The 19,761-nt window shown below is 36.5% G+C and overlaps 2 protein-coding genes across 3 annotated transcripts in view; one reads left to right on the top strand and one right to left on the bottom strand.

Moving 5' to 3' along the window:
• Window positions 1-19,761, bottom strand: part of mcph1 (microcephalin 1) — a 34,458-nt gene that overhangs the window by 7,541 nt on the left and 7,156 nt on the right. For both annotated transcript variants that reach the window (XM_088012829.1, XM_088012830.1), the window contains exons 10-13: window positions 18,709-18,824; window positions 15,130-15,167; window positions 14,829-14,991; window positions 14,658-14,735 (exon numbers count right to left, since the gene is read on the bottom strand). In XM_088012829.1, coding sequence (XP_087868955.1) covers window positions 14,658-14,735; window positions 14,829-14,991; window positions 15,130-15,167; window positions 18,709-18,824 — 395 coding nt within the window. The remainder of the gene's footprint in view (window positions 1-14,657; window positions 14,736-14,828; window positions 14,992-15,129; window positions 15,168-18,708; window positions 18,825-19,761) is intronic.
• Window positions 1,431-12,531, top strand: angpt2a (angiopoietin 2a). Its single transcript, XM_014981833.2, has 9 exons — window positions 1,431-1,944; window positions 5,399-5,554; window positions 6,396-6,517; window positions 6,616-6,854; window positions 7,555-7,682; window positions 8,023-8,124; window positions 8,792-8,958; window positions 10,531-10,661; window positions 12,250-12,531. Exons 1-9 carry the CDS (start codon window positions 1,687-1,689, stop codon window positions 12,420-12,422), a joined length of 1,476 nt encoding a protein of 491 aa, XP_014837319.2. The 5' UTR covers window positions 1,431-1,686; the 3' UTR covers window positions 12,423-12,531.

The following is a 19,761-nucleotide window of genomic DNA, read 5'->3' as shown; positions in this document are numbered from 1 at the left end:
TAGTAAAGTAACCTACCACGACATATTTCTGGGAAGCAGTCTTGTAATAATGCTGCATTTAATTTACAGAACAGATCGTTTTGGAGCGTGTCTGAAACAACTAAGACCACTTTGGCGTAAAACCTTTTCGAAAAAAACATCAAACATCAAATTAATATTAGGAACTTCCCAACAAGTTGTTTCTATGCTAAGAGAAAAGGGAACAACTTTCTCAGATATTAAAATAGTCTCCTCAGCACTGTTCTCCTATGATATGAAGACCACTTACATTTTCACAAAGATGTAGCAAATTACATTTTTGTCAGAATTCACCAAATGATTACTTCAGGTTGCAGCAGCAGCAGCAGCAACTAAAACGCATTACACAAGTTGCTACATATTCAATTTTTACATTTGACAGAACCTAGTTGGGTTTTATTATTCACATGTATCACAAATCATAAAAAGACACGAGACTCAAGTTGGTTTCTGATTTGGCAGAGAGGTAAAGGCTTATTTTTTCTCTCTCTTTTTTTGGCATTTGGTCAAACTCAGGCCAGATCATTTTCACAATCTTTGAAACAGACTTGCCAAACCTGGGAGTGTTTATTCTGCCTTACAATTCTTTAAGGTACAGAGTGTCAATTTTGAAGACTATTCTCGGTGTCAAATAAAAACGCAAACAGCTGTTTCATTAAAAGCTCTGCTCTGGACTCGTTTAGTCATACTGACTAAACATGGTCCTGTCCACAATAATTAAGCCAGTCCAGAGCAGAGACGTTAAGTTAGAGGATTGCTCTTCTTCTTTAGTAGTAAAAATCTTCTTTATAGTAAAAATCTAAAAACCCACTGGCAACATCACTGGAGTGACATAAGAGCTTGCCTAAAGTTGAACGATCGAAGCCTAAATGATTGTTTAAACCATACTGTATTTTTTATTTAATCCTTTTAATCTGTTTATGTACGACAGTTTAGAAGATGCACATTCTAGCTCATAGACATTGCATGATTTTAGCTTGACTGTGAAGAACTGTGGTCAGTTTTGGTTGCTCACATTCATATTTAAACTAGCCAAGACTGGACGCTTATGATAAAATGAATGCAACTTCTTAAAAGGACAAAGGAAGAAATAAGAGGAAACAAAAGCCTTCCGTTGAATCTCCCGTTCAAGCGTCTGGTATGCGTGTTGTAAGCCGGGAAGCAATTTTCAATGAATGGGAAGACACTGTTAGCTTCAAAGACTGCGCTGAATGTGCATGGCGGCATCCTGAAAACAACACGTGTGATCTGCAGAGGATATAGCGGAGGATGTGTAGTCTGTGCATCTGCTTCTGTGTGTTTAGCGAGTACTGAAAGGAATCTCCACTTCACATCTTTTCACAGTGACTGGTCACAGTAAAGGGGGGAGTGGTTTAAACTCACAGTTAGTGTTTAGACCACTTTAGCAAGTGGTCGGGGGACTGATGAAAGGCGAGCACATGCAGTCCGGCACCACTGAGGTAAAGACACGCTACCTCAAATTCCTGATTGCTTTCTCTCCACCTACCAAAGAGGTTTTTAAAAGGAGCCTGCAGAAACTTCAGAGAGCTGTTTACACTTGGATGCAGCTTGGGAAAGACCTCTAATGAGAGAAGACTAAAAAAAGAAAAAAAAAAGAAAGAAAAACTAACCAAAAATCAATTTCTTCAATCTTTTTAGCAAAGAGTAATGAAGATGTTTAATGTGGATTTGCTCATTTTAAGTTTCTGCCTTGGTTTGGGAACACAGTATGGTGCTGTTGGCAAGAGACAGTATCAGATCCAAAACGGCCCGTGTAGCTACACTTTTCTGCTGCCTGAGCAAGAGAACTGCCAAAGCACCTACAACTATCCTGATCAAAAGGATGGACCAATGGACGACGAGTCGGTTCAGAGACTGGAACAACTGGAGATGGGCATGGAGAACAACACACAGTGGCTGCTTAAGGTAAACTTTGTCTTGCATTATAATATCTCTCTACCAATTACAGCTTTTATATCATTTATTTAGACATTTCTAGGAAAAAAATATAAAATTTCAGTTAATCAAGAAACATCAAAGCTTTTTGAGAGAAATGTGTAGAAAAACTGTAAAGTGGAAACATCAATGTCAGTCCATAGTCCATGTGTCTCAAAGTGAAAAACATTTAATGAAAGCCTAAAAAGCTGTTACTAATTGTGTATTGATTTTGCCATGCAAAGTCATACGAATATATAAGGTTGAGTGACAAAGATTCAACACAGGTGCAGGATGCATTTCTGTCTCTGTCTACTAAAGATTTTTTTTGTAACGATAAAGAAAGTTTTTCTTCTCGAAGTCACTTTAATCTCACTTTCTCATCATGAGATTAAAGACAAGAAAGAAAATGAGCCAAATAGATCAAATCAATCTCATGTAAAAGACGTTTTGGTCGACCGCATGAGAACCATCAGACAGCGAAATTCACTCATACAAACTCAAGTGTTGCCTCACATGTCAAAGCAAGCTCTAACAGCACCTCTTATGCACTTACAGGGGGCATATTTCCAAGCACACCATTTCTCAGAAGACTGCTTTGGGCTGATAATGTGTCTATAAAAACTTATCTGTATGAGTATCAGACTACTTTAGACATTTTTCCAATTGTGCAGGTAAAGGAGTCTGTATATTTCTCCTGGTAAGAAAGCGTTATGAACTTAAATTTTATCTCAATATTTAGTGCCAACTGTCAGTATAACAAAACATTAATGTTTAATGTTTACATTAAACATTAATGTTTAATGTTTGCATTAAACATTAGGTTTAATGCAAACAAACATTAAACATTAATGTTTAATGTTTGCATTAAACATTAGGTTTAATGCAAACCTAATGTTTGCATTAAATCATGTTGAAATATACTAATTAATAATAGCAAAATTTATTTAAATAAACTAATAGTAATAAAAAGACTGAGAAAAAAACATAACTATAGTGATAGTTTCTAAGGTTTGCAAACAATCAATTAGAGCTTATCATTATGATAAATCACAAATTAATTTTATTCCACACAATAAGAAATGACAATGCACTGGTAATATTTTGTCATATTTCATTGTGCATTGAAAAAAAAAGTGGCCTAGGAATCAACGTGACTAATAAATTCACTCCTAATTACTTCCAGCATTGAACCTTACTCCAGAATGACAAACTGATGAAACAGGCTAACCTGTAAAAAAAAAAAAAAAAAAAAATCATAAACAGAGAATAAATAAGGAATACAAGAAAATATGTGTCCTAGTAACTATAGTTTTAAAATGACAACCTATTAGAAATTAGATGTTATTTAATCCAAATCCTTTCTCCTCCAAAATAATAATAATAATAATAATAATAAATTCCACTTATTAACACAGCTTATAAATAAAAATACTCTGTTCTTCTATGTTGCAGCAGACATGAAGTTTCCAGTGGAGAATAGCTTGGAATGTGAAAATCCAGTTTTAAAATGTAGAATTTTATTTTGCACAAAAAACATGACAAACTGTTTCAGCCCCATAAGACCCTGAGGAGCAATAAGACAGCAAAGAGGAGCGAATGCTGAATAAATAGATGATGCATTAAGCTCAATTAACTGTAAGTAAAGTGGCTCAACAAGGTTGTGAACCTTTTTCTGGACATGGCGAGATGAAAGAGAAGCATAAATAACTTCAAACAATTCAGGGTCAACGGAAAGCAGCGTGCCAATGCTAATTTAAACTCATCACCAATCAGTCTATTAATTTGTCCAATGAGCGCTCATTCTCCAACGGCAGATGACAGCTAAGACAAAAGAAGTCGACGTTTCTCGTGATTGAGGAACTCCGTCATTCCTCTCTGACGCTTTTCAGGCACTCGGAGTAAACAACTGATTAGATCACAAACTGTCAATCGGATATCCTGCCACACAGTTGAAATAATAACGCTCCACACATCTGTGTGCACCCAAGAACATAAACACACCAGATACAAGAAAAAGGAAGGCAAACAAAATTGTAAACTGAACATCTTAGCTGAAGTTCTTTCCAAATAGTAGAAATGTTTCGGTGTTTTGAACGGAAGAGTGGAAGAGAAGGGAAACTTATGCAATCTTGGTGTTGGTGACAAAGAGAGAGCCCTACTGACGCTGGTTTCCAGTTGGACTGTAATGAAGGATGTAACTCCTCACTCAACACTTCCATCCTGTTTACGAGTCGTGTGACCTGATTGCTGCTCAGGAACACACAGCAGGAAATAACTTAATGATTAGTTTCAGTCTAAATCTAGCCTTTCTGTAAGGTAGATAAGAACAAATATGGGAATGTGTGTCGCTACGTCACAACTCTGATTGCTTTGTGGTATAGAATTTGAATTAAATTAAAGCTCAGTGAAAGAAAATATGAAATTGTAGTAATATTAGAAAATATATAAGACTTCATCATCAACCGGGTTGGTTTGTTTCACTAGTTTTTTTTTTCTAAATACATTTTTTCTAAATGACAAAAATGTTTAAAACAAGCTGCCTTAGTCAAAAGTGTGAAAACAATTATTCTTCCTGCTGCAAAAGTAAGGTGTACAGCCAAAGGTTCACTCATAAAATAACTGAATTCAGGTGTTCCTTATGATCCCCCTCCAGCACCTGACCATGCAAGACTTCATCTACAAACCTTTGTAAAAGAATTTCCAAACAGGCAAAATAATTTCTTCTTATAAGTCAGGGAAAAGTGTAGAAACAGGTGGGGGAGGGGCAGTCCTGTTATTAAACCAATTATTTCAGGACTTTCAGTAGTTTACATTCAAAATGACTTTAAGCTGAAGAAACAGAAGTGGATTTATTTTCTTTAGTTAACCAGAACTACTTGAGCCCTGCATATACAGGTACATCTTAGTAAATGGGAATTTGAAGCTTGATTGTCAGATTTAAAGTATCTTTAACAAATAACCTTTAATGATGTATGAGAAATACTCTTCATTAAGCCTGCAGTTCTGTATTAAAATGTTTTCTTCTTGATCTGATATAAAATTCCAATCTCAAATGTTGTGGAACATCACAATTAACCGAAACAAAGGCCTGAAAACATCAGTCTGAGTGTAATTAACTTATGTTTAGACACATAAGTTAATGTAATACAATAACTCTTCAATAATATTCTAATTCATCGAGATGCCCCGTTCTGTGATGCTGGTAAACAGAGTATGAAGGAGGACATATTGGGTCCCTGATTTAACTTTTATTTCTCCTCCAGCAACAGAGGTGGAGCCTTTTCTTCTTCAATTTATATTAAAACACAGCAAGCGTGAAGGGCCTGTCATGAACCCTGACATCAATGAACAATAAAACTGCAGGTCATGCGGAGAAAGAAAAGATCAATAACTCTTACAAACTGCCTCAGGTTAACCTTTTTTTTTTAAATCTGTGTTGCAGTTGGAGAACTACATACAGGACAGCATGAAGCATGACATGCTCCAGCTCCAACAGGCTGCCGTACACAACCACACGGCTACGATGATTGAAATTGGGGCGAACCTGCTGAGTCAAACTGCTGAGCAAACAAGGAAACTCACTACTGTGGAAGCGCAGGTGAGCCTGGACCTTCTGTTATTTCCAAACACATGGAAATAACATGCAGGAGGCAAAGCAACATACAATTGTTCACCCTTCCTGTTCTGTGCAAGCAAAATCCCACTTAAGCGCTTTCTGTGACACGCTGCGGTGAATAATATACCTTTGGCAGGTTAAAAAATAAGCAATGGAGAAAAACAGGCATGACGAAGTCGGTTTATTATTGTGGCTGCACGTCAATGACCCTGTGTGAGCCAACTGTACAGCATTTCCTGTTATTAGCACACTCGTATTCCCAGAGAAGGGGTCTATCAGTTTGTCACAATCAGACATCCGTCTGTTCAAAGACATCAACAGCTCCAATGGAGACACACAGCCAGGATCCATGTAAACAACCTGCGTTTTGCTGAGTTCAGTTCCTCCAAACTGGGAAATTAGCGGCAAGGTCAACAACCCCAGAGTTTAGTTCAATACATTGGAGTGTGAAAATATGTGGGGTTTCAGTGGTTTGCCCTTGTTTAGGTACGTCTAGAGTATTGCAGTATAGCCGTGCTTTCCTGTGCAGCTTTTCCATTTTGCAAATGGTTATTAGTTCAATCTGTGTAGAGGTGCAAACAGGACTTTGTGTTCCAACTTGATCATCTAATGGAAAATCCAGCTAAATTTGCTGATTTTAGTCATCAATGTTACCACAATTGCATTTACTAATTTGTTGTTCACGGTCTATCAACAGCGTCGGCGCTTCTTTACAATGAAACACCACATGTTTTGAGTTCAATTACTTAAAGTCTATTTTGATTTTTGATTTTTTAATTGAAATGAAAGGCTGTTAAAGTATGCCTTGTTACTTTGGCACTAGGTAATCCATCACACAACTCGACTTGAGCGCCAACTTCTTGAAAATTCCCTGTCGACCAACAACTTGGAAAAACAACTCATTGTCCAGTCAAATGAAATCAGCAAACTGAACGATAAAAACGGGTAAGGAAATGCGATGAAAAGCTGAATTGTTACCAACAAATTGTTGGATTAAGTGAAGCCAGAATGGCTCTTTATATCACCTTTTATCCCCTCTTTAGTCTTCTAGAGAAAAAGGTGATAGAGATCGAGAGGCAGAGGCAAGTGGAGCAAAAAACACTTCGTGAAGAAAAGGAGCAGCTTGAGTCGCTAATACTGAGGCAGACGGCCATCATCGGCGAACTGGAGCAGCAGCTGCTCAAAGTTTCCTCCAACAACTCTGTTTTACACCATCAACAGCAGGAGATATTGGACACAGTGAACAGCCTGATACAGATATTATCTACCGGCTCTGTTCAAGGTGAGCCGTAACATCAGGTGGATCTTTAGGCAATGGGTACTGCTTGAATCAGAACAAGTAGGGATCTTTCACTTCTCTCCCACAATAGCACACATTTACTTATTCAGGTGCTGTAAATGTAGAGCAATTTCAATATTTATTAGCACCCCAGGAAAAGATATGAGGACAACTTTTGAACAAAATTGTCTTTAATTTCTTTGAAAAAATAAAAAAAATAAATAAAATTTTCCAGCAGTAACTTTCGGATATTTCTTCACTACTCTTAGCATCCTCCTCAACGTATGTCATGCAAAGATAAACTTGAGTCCTCATCTAGTCTCGTTTCTCATTTCCACTTGTTTTGAAAACTTTTTTTGTGGCTGTAGATATAGTTGGATTTGGGGAAGTAGCTATTTTCTTGTAGGCAATTTGCCTTCCTGACACAGAGACATAAAATATTTGAAAAGCTTAAAAAAGTATCTTTCCTTTAACATAATATATGCTGGTTTTGTTTGTTTTTTGGGGAAGAAATTGTGTTTCATTCACAGAAATTACACTGATTTATTCACCAAAATTTAGAACTAGGAAACAACATCTTCCGTTCATTTTACAGACTAATGAAATTATGCATATCTGAAACTAATATGATCACGAGCTACATATTGCATCTAAATTCTCTTCAAACAGGTCCTGATAAAATAACAGCATATGTGTTTTGCAGAACCCAAAATTGCCATGATGCAAGACACTCCAACCACATACATGGACTGTGCTGCTGTCTATAAGTCAGGAAACATCAAAAGTGGCGTCTACACTCTCACAATCCCCAACACCACCACAGAGTTTAAGGTAAAGTGTCCCGAGTTCATTGTCTAAATATATTTGGCGTGGACGTGTGTATGAGAACCAAAAAGAAAAAAATAAATAAAACAGTATACATGTTACCAAAAATTCACAGACCAACTACATTCTTGAGGGTGGGTAGATAATGTTCACAGACTTCTCATAATATGCAATCTTAAACAAAAACTATAATCTCCTTAAAAACTTTTAAATTCTTTACCCAGAACAGCGTCTTGATTGAACACAAACTAGGTGGCACCATCACTTTAAAAATAAGCATCACGTTCCAACTTTCAGGGCCATTTATGAACCTTCAACCACAGCTCTGTTTTCTTTGTGTCTGAAGGCTTTCTGTGACATGGAGACAGAAGGAGGCGGCTGGACGGTACTACAAAAACGCTTCGAGGGCCGTGTTGACTTTCACCGTACGTGGCAGGAGTACAAAAAGGTAGAGGCAATCAAGAAGAAATTCTTTACACAGAAAAAACATAACCTAGGTTACAGTTTTCACTCCAGATCTACATACCAGCAGCCTGAATTAGTCTGGGTCATTGACCATTTCCCCCAACTTGGCTTAGTCTGCACAGTCAGTCTGAGGCGTTTCCTGAACTCTATTCAGAGAACAACCAAGATGTGCATGGGAGTTGAGCACAGGCTCCCTGCATTTTGAAGTCATAATAATGTCAGCTATTTGCCATCATTAAAGGAGACAACTCAACCACGGCATATTCGGCACGTCTAAAACTGTGCTGACGGTACGCCATCATCAAAGAGTATGGATGAACCTTAAGCGTAGCGTGTAGCACTGATGACTCTAAATGGGAGAGAAATGAGCCAACAAGATGCTGAAAAGATCCATAACTCCTAAATACAGTCATTACAAAACCATGCTCATTTCCCCCCCCGACACTGAAAGGTTGTATTGGTGGAGAAGATCAGTGTCTGTTTTGTTTTGATAAAATATATCAGTAAGGGGGAGGGGGACTTTCAGTTTTATAGCAAAAAAAAAAAAAAAAGGCAGTAGTACTCTGCTGGCTTTGCTAAAGAGGAAAAGAGGTGAATAACGCCATCAGGGGTTTCACGCGGTTTAATTACATTTCTTTGTGACTTTTCAGGGATTTGGAGAACCGTCAGGTGAATACTGGCTGGGAAATGAATTTGTCTCCAGACTGACAATTCAACAATCATACAAATTAAGAGTCCAGCTGAGCGACTGGGAAGGAAACTCTGCTTTCTCTCAGTACGATCAGTTCTCTCTGGATGGCGAAGCACAAAATTACAGGTTTGTTGGGGCACTTCAGCAAAACTGTTTACACATGCAATTTTGATGAAGTAAAAATAATTAAAGCTCACAAAATTCTGCTTAACATGAAAAAGAAGTCAGTGTATAGTCTTACAACAGTGCTTTTGAAGTGTATTCTCTGAAGATAATTAGTATAAAAACACAATACTAAAGACAATTCACCATCAAATAGTGCGATTGATGTTCAGCATAAAAGCTCACTCTGTAATTATTCTGAATTACTTTTTTTTGGTCAACATTCAGACAGGTCAAAATATTACAGAAGTAATTTTGATCAACCAAATTAAATGCGCACCATCTTGAACATTAAAATCAAGAACTCTTTGCAGCACTACAGGCTGGTTCATGGTATGAAGACAAAACATAGAAAAGAAAAAGGAAGTTTTGACAGCTTCGAAAGATATAGACTTTTTAATCAGATGCTAATAAAAGAGTCAGAGAAACTGGAGTTTTCTCCAACTAATCTAAAAGAAGTGCAATACAATTTTTACTTCCCTTGACAACTTCCTTTTAGACTTATTTCTGATTGAGTAAAACAGCGTGGAAGTGAAAGGAGCTCCATCATTCCTATTAAGGCAACATTGATTAAAAACTACAGATGACGGATGATGCACGTTAAAAACTCTTCAGCAGGCTGATTGCCTGTACAGAGAGACAAAATATTTAGCTAATTGTCAATATACAGAGCTTCAGGTATTCTATAAAGAGTAAAACGGCAAGAAGGTTAATTATGATCCACAAGAGTCACCTGGAAACTCAGTGGGTATTCGTTCTATATTTTTACTTACTCTACGTATCAAAATATCAAAAACACACAATAACATTTTAGAACTAGAGCTGCAAAATCTTAGGAAAACATTTCATTGTTATTTTTAAATTTGTAAGCAGATCTACCCCACCAGGGTATTTTTAATACCCTGGTGGGGTATGTGCTAGCTATCCCTAGCTATCAGTATTTCTGCACAAATGATCATATGCAATTTTATTGAATCAACTTCTAAAGTAAATGCATAAAACTGTAAATGCTGACCAGTTACCTTTACACCTCATAGGCAAAACATGCCATAGTAATTTAAAAAAAAAAAGCAGTTCTCCACACTGATGTACTGGCATCAGGCCAAAGAAAATCTAATAAAGCGGGTCAGTGTTTGAAAAATAGGAAGCACATAAAATCTCCTTTTTTGACATTCAGTCTGAAGATTTGGCAATAACAAAACCTTCATATCCAAATGTAGGCTGGGAAAAGGTTTCTTCCTATGAAATTAACAGATAGTATTCCTGTTTAGCAATTTATTCTGTGGAGTTTGACAGCAAACAAAAAAACATTTCCATAACGTCAAAACATTGCTGATGAAATTCTCAAGGAAAACTAAATGAACAAGTAATTAAAGAAATGATAAAATCTAATAACAATAGTTTAGTTTTTATGCTTTATACCAAATCGGGAAAAAAAAAAAAAAAAAACTATAAGGACTAAGTATTGCCTTTTGAGGAACGGTAATCACAGACCTCCTCCTCCTCTTCCTCCATTTTTTCTTCTCCTTTCTACAGGATACACCTTAAAGGCTACAGTGGAACTGCAGGCAAAATAAGCAGCATTGGGCAGCCAGGAAGTGATTTTAGTACAAAGGATGCAGACAATGACAAATGTGTTTGCAAGTGCTCACAACTGACAACAGGAGGTAAGAAATACATTCTGTAAACAATGTATGTGCTTGGGTAATTCTGCAACCAAAAAGATATATAAATGTGTTGATAAGAAAACAATTACACTCGCAGAACAAAAATCCTGGCACTAGCCCCAAAGTCTTCAAGGACATTTTAAAGGCCGCTGTACCTTTTATGGCTGTGTCAAAGAGCACAATTAGCTCAGGCTTAATCACCAATCTGCTCATTGGGGAATTCAACATTGACAATAGCTGACATTAACAGCCTGGGAACAGAGCTTTTCCCTCTCTCCTCCGGTAGCTTAAAAAGCCCTTCACAATCCCCCTGAAAGTGACTCAACTTTTCTTTATCTGAAACCGGGACTGCCAAGAGAAGTTCAGAATGATAAAAACCGTAACCTCATCTCCTTTTCTACTATGAGGGTTCAAAGGCACATTAAAAACACAGCCATGACTGGGTGGGACCGGGTCAGAAAAGGACAAAAAAGGAAAAGTAATCTGTGAGTACAAAACTGAATGAATAGAAAAAAAATCCACAAAAAGTTGAATGTCTCAAATTTGTATGGGAAATGGGTAGAAATACCTCCAATTATATACAAAAACAAATAATATTAGAAACAGACATGTACTTGTTGTTCTGGAGGGAAATATGAATATTCTCTGTAAAATGTCAATAGAAATGTCATAGCAAACCTCATCAGTATGAACTACGGAAAAATTCTGTAATTATTATAGTCTGATAAAAGTTGGATAATGAAGGAAAACTGCAAGGGTGGATTTAATAAGGATATAATTATGCAGAATGCTCCTCATCAGTATCAGTAAGTGTATAATAATCAACTCCCACAAGCCTAATATAACCAGACCACTGGCTGAGCTATCATTCAAGTTCACTCATAATACTTGAAAAAGTGGAAAAAAATACAACTTTTTAATCTGAACTATTTCTAATGACTGAGATTAAACACTTCTTTAAAGACAGCCTGATTCTGACTTAATTGCATTCATTACTGTTTAAAAAAACAGCATTCTGTTATTTCTGGGTACAAAGTAAACATGTATCTAAGTTACAAGGAGGCTACTTGGATTTTATTTATAGGTATGTAAATGATAACTTTGTTTCATGCATAAATTAGCATATGTTTATGTTTTATGAAAGTGCTCCGAGTCTTGAATATTTTTTAATATACTATATGGCTGGCGTTGCTTCCAAAGGTCACAAATTGTTTTTCATCTTCATCGGTTGGAGGGATCGGTTTTATGAAGTGAACCTCTGCAAACATTTTTCTGCAAAAATCCTCAACTTCTAAAAAGGTTAATATCTTACCTGAAGGAGATGAATCTCTTGGCATCTTAGTATAAATTCAGATTAATTGGTTTCTGAGTCTCAAAACAAATTCTGCCATACTAAATGAAGAAGCCGAGGAGTTGTTTACTGTAGGTAAGATATTAACTGCTAAAGTCCTCTTGATAAATGAAAAGTTGAAAACTACGAAACTGTTCCTTTAATCACATAAGTACTCACTAATGATGATAGAAAAAGCATAGATTAAAACACAAATTCAGTTGCATACATTAATATTAATGCGTTCTGATGTTCCAGGCTGGTGGTTTGATGCCTGCGGTCCATCCAATTTGAATGGGATGTATTACCAGAACGGCCAGAACTCCAACCGCTTCAATGGGATCAAATGGTACTACTGGAAAGGATCAGGATACTCACTGAAGTCGACTACCATGATGATCAGACCGACGGACTTCTCAGCCTTGCTTTGAGCCCATGTTCGTTAAATGAAGCGTTTCAAAAAATGCTGCCCAGAAAACACCAGTACCAAAAATAAAGGTTCCAGTGGAAGCCAAAGTACTTCATAAATTTCTCCTCATACATAAATGTCTCCTTATTTATGTCTTTACAAATTTGATGTCTAGGGTTTGTGCACATTTAAAAATCCTGAGAGCTTAGACACAGCATTTATACTCTGTAAATGCCATCGTAAAAGTTTGACACACAGATACATACTTCAGAACAATTTCAGTATTTGCCCAACTGTGATCAGAATACCAGCAGATGATATTGTATAGATAGACCATGGTACAAGATAAATAACTGGCTCAAAGTTATATATATATATATATATATATATATATATATATATATATATATATATATTCCAGATATTTTTATGATTTAAATGTTAGAACCACGAGAATGTTTTTTTCTACAAATTGTTTTTGTGTTCAGAATGTATGTACATTTGATGTTTAATTTATATGTTCATGTTAGGGATAATATTTATGTCTACTATACATATAGAGGAAATCTGAGTGTTAGAATCTGAGTTTCTTAATTATGACTGTGCAAGCAAACTCAAAAATTATATATTTTAATATATTCTGCCGGAACTCATAAAATACAAGCAGGATGATTATGTTTTTGCATTAGAAATGTATTTTAGAAAAATTATTTTTGTTTTGATGGAGCTTAAATTGTTAACACTGGCTTTACAGGTTTATTAGAAATGCCTTAGAAGCCATTTTATTACTTACCCTGAATACCATCAACTAGTCAGGACTCAAGTTTCCTTTAGCTGACCACATCTCTTTACTGCTTCAACAGGAACATTTTCTACACTGCTTAGCAAAATGTTTGCTTAGGTTTCTCAAATGCAACATAAACAATAAATCTAAATGGATCAAAATCAGTGTAATGTTCCTTTGTATAAACAAACAATAACCAAGCATCTGAAAATGATTAACACAGAGATCAGGGGTTTTTTTTTAAGTAGAATAAAATGTAACCTTTTCCTTATGTCATCTATATCTACTTCCTGCAAATATGCATGATATATTAAAAATGGGGGAGAGGAAACATTTCTAAATAAAAAGCTTGTGTTTAATAATATTTTATTGAAATGATGCAGAGTCCTAGATAAAACAAACCATGTTGTTATAAAGATTATATATCAGTTCAATAAAAAAGCAAACAAAAGTAACTATGCTTTTACATCAAACCTGTTGCACAGCAAAAATTCAGACTCCGGCCATCTACAGAACTCTGTACAATATTTATAGCACACTTCACAATTATTAGCGCACGTGGTAAAGACAAGTAGTGAAGATACCGTAACTGGTTACTATGGAGACTTGGTAACCCTAGGATACCACTCTTTCCTGCCTTGTTGATCAAAGCTCACACTGACTGAAACTAAAGTTCTTTCGGAAGGTTTATTTTATTTTAGCCACTGAGTAACTTTGGCAAATCGACACACATTTGCTTCACTTGAATGTTCTCTTGTTTTTCCTACTATGAAGCGTGGGTAAAATACATGGGCCTCTAAATCAGATTTGTACCCCAGGGAATACATAAAATATGAGGAGTAATTACTATCCAGGAACCCGGGTAGTTTATGGGGAAGTTCTGACTAAGGAGCTGTCCAAGATTTCCTCATAAAAGCCCTACAGGCAATGCAAAACCGTTTCATATGTGTAGGACTAAAACATCATCTGCTGCATTACTACACTGGTAAATTCCAGTTATGCACCATAAAAGGAGAGTGCATATCATTATAACAATGCAAAGACTAGCCAGCCCAGACGATGTTCCACTCATGTAGAGTGTTAAAAGAAAGAATAATCTGGATTCATAAAAGTCAAGTTTGGGAAGAAGCAACACCTACATCATTTTTAGGATGCTTCAGGAAAAGCAAGCAAGCCGCAACAGGGCAACAACTAGCAACATCTACTTTTTACTGCTTTTATAAAAAAAAAAAAAAAAAAAAAAAGAAAAGGCAGAGGCTTGTCTTTTTTAACTAGATAGCTAACCTCCAAAGAAAAAGAAAGAAATCAAATTATTAACAAATGCCAACATTTGGGTTTTTCAAATTTAGACCTCTAAATTCTGTAAATATGTTGGAGTTTAGTGAATCTAACTTTGGTAAATCATTTTCTAAATACTACTTACCTTGGATTAGAGTAAGGTTGAGAGTTATTGTCTGTATTACTGGCTCCTACCTGTGCAGCAGGAAACTGGTCTGAAAGCTCATATGGCTCCTCTGGAATCCACTGCCTTTGCTCCAAGCACCACAGAATCTACCCACAAATGATACGTATGTTAAAGATGCTTAAAAGATCCTTGTGCCGTCTTCAGAAGTGTCTTGTAATAGCTTCTGAACATTTCCATACCCATTCGAAAGACAGGATCCAGCAGCCACGTGCAATACCCAACAGGATGTTCAGAGTCCGTCTGTGTTCACCAGACACCACATGAGTTGTGCTCTCACATACTCGGTCGATGATTGAAAAACCACCCAGAGCTTTTACCACCTGCAGCACGGTCTGCTGCTTCCTAAATGAGGCAGAGGGGGTTAAAAAAAACATCGTAAACAAAGAGTTTACATCTCCTGTTTTTGCCAATACATGTTTTAAAACTGATTTATCTGAATGTTTACTCTTGTATTGGGATAAACAACCAAGAAGAACTTACTCAGAGGGCATGCTGGTCATGACAAGTGTCCTCGGAGCCTGAAACAAACGCCAACATGCACATAATGAAAAGGATGACTTCAGCTAGACAGGTGCAATTCAATAACTTCTCACTTGTAAATTAATTTTAAAAGTGAGGAATAGAGTAATACACTATTTTGTTACATGTCTTAGTCAAGTCTAAATGAAGCCGAAAGTTTTTTTTTTTTTTTTTTGTAAGACCAAAAATTAGGGAGTAAATCCTTAATTCTTTAAAACTCACTTTATCACGTTCTGGATACAAAAATAAAACTAAACGTCAATGTGATAAGTGAAAAATGAATCACATTCTGAATCACTGAAACCAAACTGTAAATCTCTCCCCTGATGACTGCAGACCATCCAGGCACATAGTTTGGCCCAGATACAGAGAGCTATCATCGACGCAAACACATCAGCGACAGCTACAAACAGGACCACCAAACCCTTTTCCTGCCACACTCTGCTATCTAGTTTACCAGCTGGATGTCAGAGGTTAAGGCCTGCTGAGCACAGAGGTGTCAAAACAGTACACAAACCACACCCATGGTCGTCAAACATCACATTATTCCTGACATGGCACGTTAAGCAGTCACTCAGACGATAATGTCGTTGCTGCACTGTCGCCTCTCTTCGATTGTTCAACACGACATTATCTTCAAGGAAGAGAGATCTGAGCTTTAACAGCGTAATTGGTCATTAATACCAGTAAGGTGAGTAAAGTGAAGTACAAAAACTCTAAGTATTCTGAGAGCTTTTCTAAAGGTTCCTTAAAAAAAAAACAGACTTGAGATTATTATATAGCACGTACATTTCTGGCAGCTGCACAAAAATCTTGCAAGAGCATGAGCTGTGCATAATGAAGCTGTGACAAGGAACTGGTGTGAAATGCAGCACGACCTTTAAGCACAAACGCTCTGAGCGCAAATGAAGAAAACGCTTCGCTTTATGACTGAATCTTCTCTATAGTTACTGTTGTGGACACACTGAACTTAGCACTATTCAAACAATCAAAGAGGAGCTGTCATCTTTAGTCTCTTCAGATGTTGAAATATAATGGACATACATATTATATAGCAGAATAACAGTTATTCTGCTGTATAATATTAATATATAATATTATATAATACGGTTACAATATTTGTATTGTAACCGTGCCACCAGACAGATTTGAAAAGAAGCGGCAAAAGCAAATGAAATGGATGAGCAGTGCTTGTCAACAACTGGTAGCATGAAACAGCAACAGCCTTCAGCAAGAGAGTTATGCAGTTGAAATGCAACACTGACTGCTACTGGAGGTCTTTCCTGCCCACAGCATCTCTGAAGATCTTGGATGAAATAAATTAAGATTACCTTTAATTTCCCTTTGCGATCAAGTCTTTCTGAACTGAACTGACAGAAAAGCAGTTTTTCTGGTTTTGGTTTTCCAGAATCCACATAGGCACAACTACATAGCTTTAATTCAACAATTTAATGTAAAACATACTGAGCATAAAAGAGGTAGTTGTTTGAAGTGCAACAGAAAATGAGGATATTTTACTAAATTCAAAGAATCAAAGAACTTCTTGCTAGTTAGTGGTCTTGTTTTAGTTTTGATGCATTGCCAGACAAAGAAACTACTTTTTAGTAAACTAAAAAAAAAGCAAAAGTTAAGTTTTTGGACAACAAAATAATGACAATATTAAATTTAAAGAGGAAGCCAAGTCGTATGAACATGAAAAACACAGATAACTGTAAAAAAAAAAAAAAAAGAAACAACAAAAAAAGTTAGAATCAGATTAAGTATTTTAAGATTCAGGGTCAGAAGCTGACAATCCATAAATGTAATCAGTTAAGATCTCCGGCTAATGTGTCAGATGGGAGGTAAAACGTCTTACAGAGATCTAAGTAAGCGTGACTACCTTTCAAGCATTTATTATTATGACAAACTATGTCAATGAGAATATTCACTCACGTATAAGATAAGAATTAATCTTAAGGCAGCACAATGTTAGAAAATAATGCAAAGGCAATATCACTGAATATCGGTTGCCATAAATCAACATTTTCTTTTCACTTCAATCATCTGCCATTGCTTCCAACTCTCTCTGTGGCCTTTAGTTTCTTGGGAAACATCACCAGCGTCAGCTGTGGCTTTCTACTGCAGTGAAGCTCTGACAGGCGGGTAGAGCATGAATTCCTGACACTTATAATGATAAATGAATAGAGCACTGCCGACAGGCCTTTTATATATTAGCTGTAATGATGACTTATTTGCGGGATATTGTGCAGCACTAAATTGAATGAAAAACTTAATTCAGTTTTGTTCATACCCTGACAATCAGGTGACTCTGGATGACCTGCTCTATCAAGAAAAAAACCTCTGATTTTCACAACTCTTCTTTGTGACAGAGTGTAGGTGAAAACAACTTATATTTCTGACAAAACCTCAGATTGTGTTAAAAATGGAAGAAAGACCACCGCTAACCTCAGCAAAAGTATTTGACCTACACAGCTGAAGGTAGGTGTGAAGTATTTTTGCAAGATTATAGAGAAAAAAAATTCTGTGCCGCTTCATAGAAAGTGGTCTGCCATACCAAAGACAGTCTTGAAAAAACTTTAATTAGAAAAAGAAAAAAAAAACTGACTGCAACTGTTGCATTGAGGATTTATAAGCTGTCAAAACAAAATGGCACATCAATCCTTGACATTTGTATTCAACAGATTACCACCGGTTTGTCTTCTTTTAGTGTAAGAGAAGGAAACAGTGGTTAGAATATAATCCTTTTTACCTCATTTATCAGGTCCTAAGTTTATTATTTGGTATATAGCTTTCTTTGTTTTTAGAGTTAATGAGTAATAAACCAAAGAAATAGCATCCCTCCTAATATTTTATGGATCTGATGATTGAAAAGGTAATTGTTGCACCCTGGAAATATTGAATTGAGATTGCCATTTCTTTTAAAGTTATGAATAAAACACAGAGGCACAACAATGAACTGAAAAGTGTGATCGCAGAGGGGCGTGAAACAAAGTTGATCCGTTTTCAGCAACAGCTTGTTGAGGTTAGCAGCGTAACGTAAACAGAGCTGCAGGTGCATTTCCCAAGCAAGGAAGTTATGCTACCAGCAAACAGCCAAAACACAGGAAGGACCAGACAGAAACTCTCATCTATGTGCTTCCGACGCCGTCAGCCATTGAAGCATGTACGTCCTTTAAGAGGAAGTCCGTACACGTGTATTAAATAAACACAGCTGATATTTTCTATATCAGTTTTTTTTTGTAACTACATACCCATGCATGGATGTCTAGGATGAGAAAAGATAAACAATTCATTGCAAAATGCTCAAAATTGAGGTAGGAACCACATTAAAAAAAACAGTTTGCAAAACCATTTACTTTGTCTGAAAATCTATTTATTATCCATAAAAAAGAAATTGATGGGGTGGGGGGGAATCAAACTCTATCACAGAATTTCACACCAAAGAAAAGTGTTCAAATTCATCCAATCAACATTCCCTGGATTTTGTCTACGCCGACATCCAATTTAGCAACAAAAAAAGGAAGCATTTCATCTATTTACCTTTGTTTTGTTAACCATCTTCTGAAGGCTCCCGTCGGCTTGCTTATTTTGATTTTCTTCGGCGACGGAGGTGATCTCTGTGAAACCAGCTGCGACAGTGCATTCATTTCCTCCACCTACATATGAAAACACGACAAGCTATTTAAAATAGAGATGAGCTGGAGAATGGGAGTGTCAGTCAGGCTGTCAAACAGCTGGGGTTGTGTTCCTTTCAACCGTGATCCGCTTCAAAACTTACAGTTGAAGGATATCGCACCATTTTTTTTTTTTAACACAAAATTACTTGCAGGAATTTCAGTACAAACAATGCAACTTCTGACAAAGCACACTGCCTCAAAGGAAAAACACTGAAACAAAAACATACCAACATCAGAGCTACAGTTATCCCAGTAATCAATCTTGGTTGGCATTTGTCCTATAATAATTGCTTTATAATAATATAGTGGCATGCCAATTTAAGATTAAAACTATCTAATCAGTAAATTTGAGTCAGATTATTTCTGTAGCAGGACACACCACCTGCTACATAATTTACACAAATAAATATGCTTTCTACGCAACCTCTAAAGAGTATTTTGGCTCTTAGCAGGCCGTTACCTAGAACCATTCCCAGTACATCAGAAGGCTCGAACAGAGCCGGACCTCCACGCATACCGACAATCAGATTCACTTCAGATTAACAAATTAACCAAATATCCGTGTCTTCAGACTGTGGGAAGAAACTGCAGAAAAGGAGAAAAGGATCAGTCCTCAGAAAGGCCAAAGCCAAGATAGAAAACTGAAACCTTTTCAGAAATACCAGAAAGAGCCGAGGAGAGTCCTAATGTTTCAGCTATTAGGCGAAAGGATCTGGAGGCTCTATTATCCTCGACATGCAACGGTCGGGTTCACTTGAATGCACAGAGGGAAAGGTCACATCTAGCCATTGAAAAACTGCTTTAAAGGAGAAATTGGGTTGCTTCAAATCAAAAATATTAACCAAATATATCAAATATCATAAGGTGACAAACTAAAATGTATCTAAATCAAACAAGTTTTCACAGTCACAAAGAC

The sequence above is a fragment of the Poecilia mexicana genome, unplaced genomic scaffold, assembly GCF_051168715.1.
Source record: "Poecilia mexicana isolate PSO_F unplaced genomic scaffold, ASM5116871v1 scaffold_15, whole genome shotgun sequence".
NCBI classification, from domain to species: Eukaryota; Metazoa; Chordata; class Actinopteri; order Cyprinodontiformes; family Poeciliidae; genus Poecilia; species Poecilia mexicana.
This window is presented reverse-complemented; position numbering and strand designations above follow the sequence as displayed.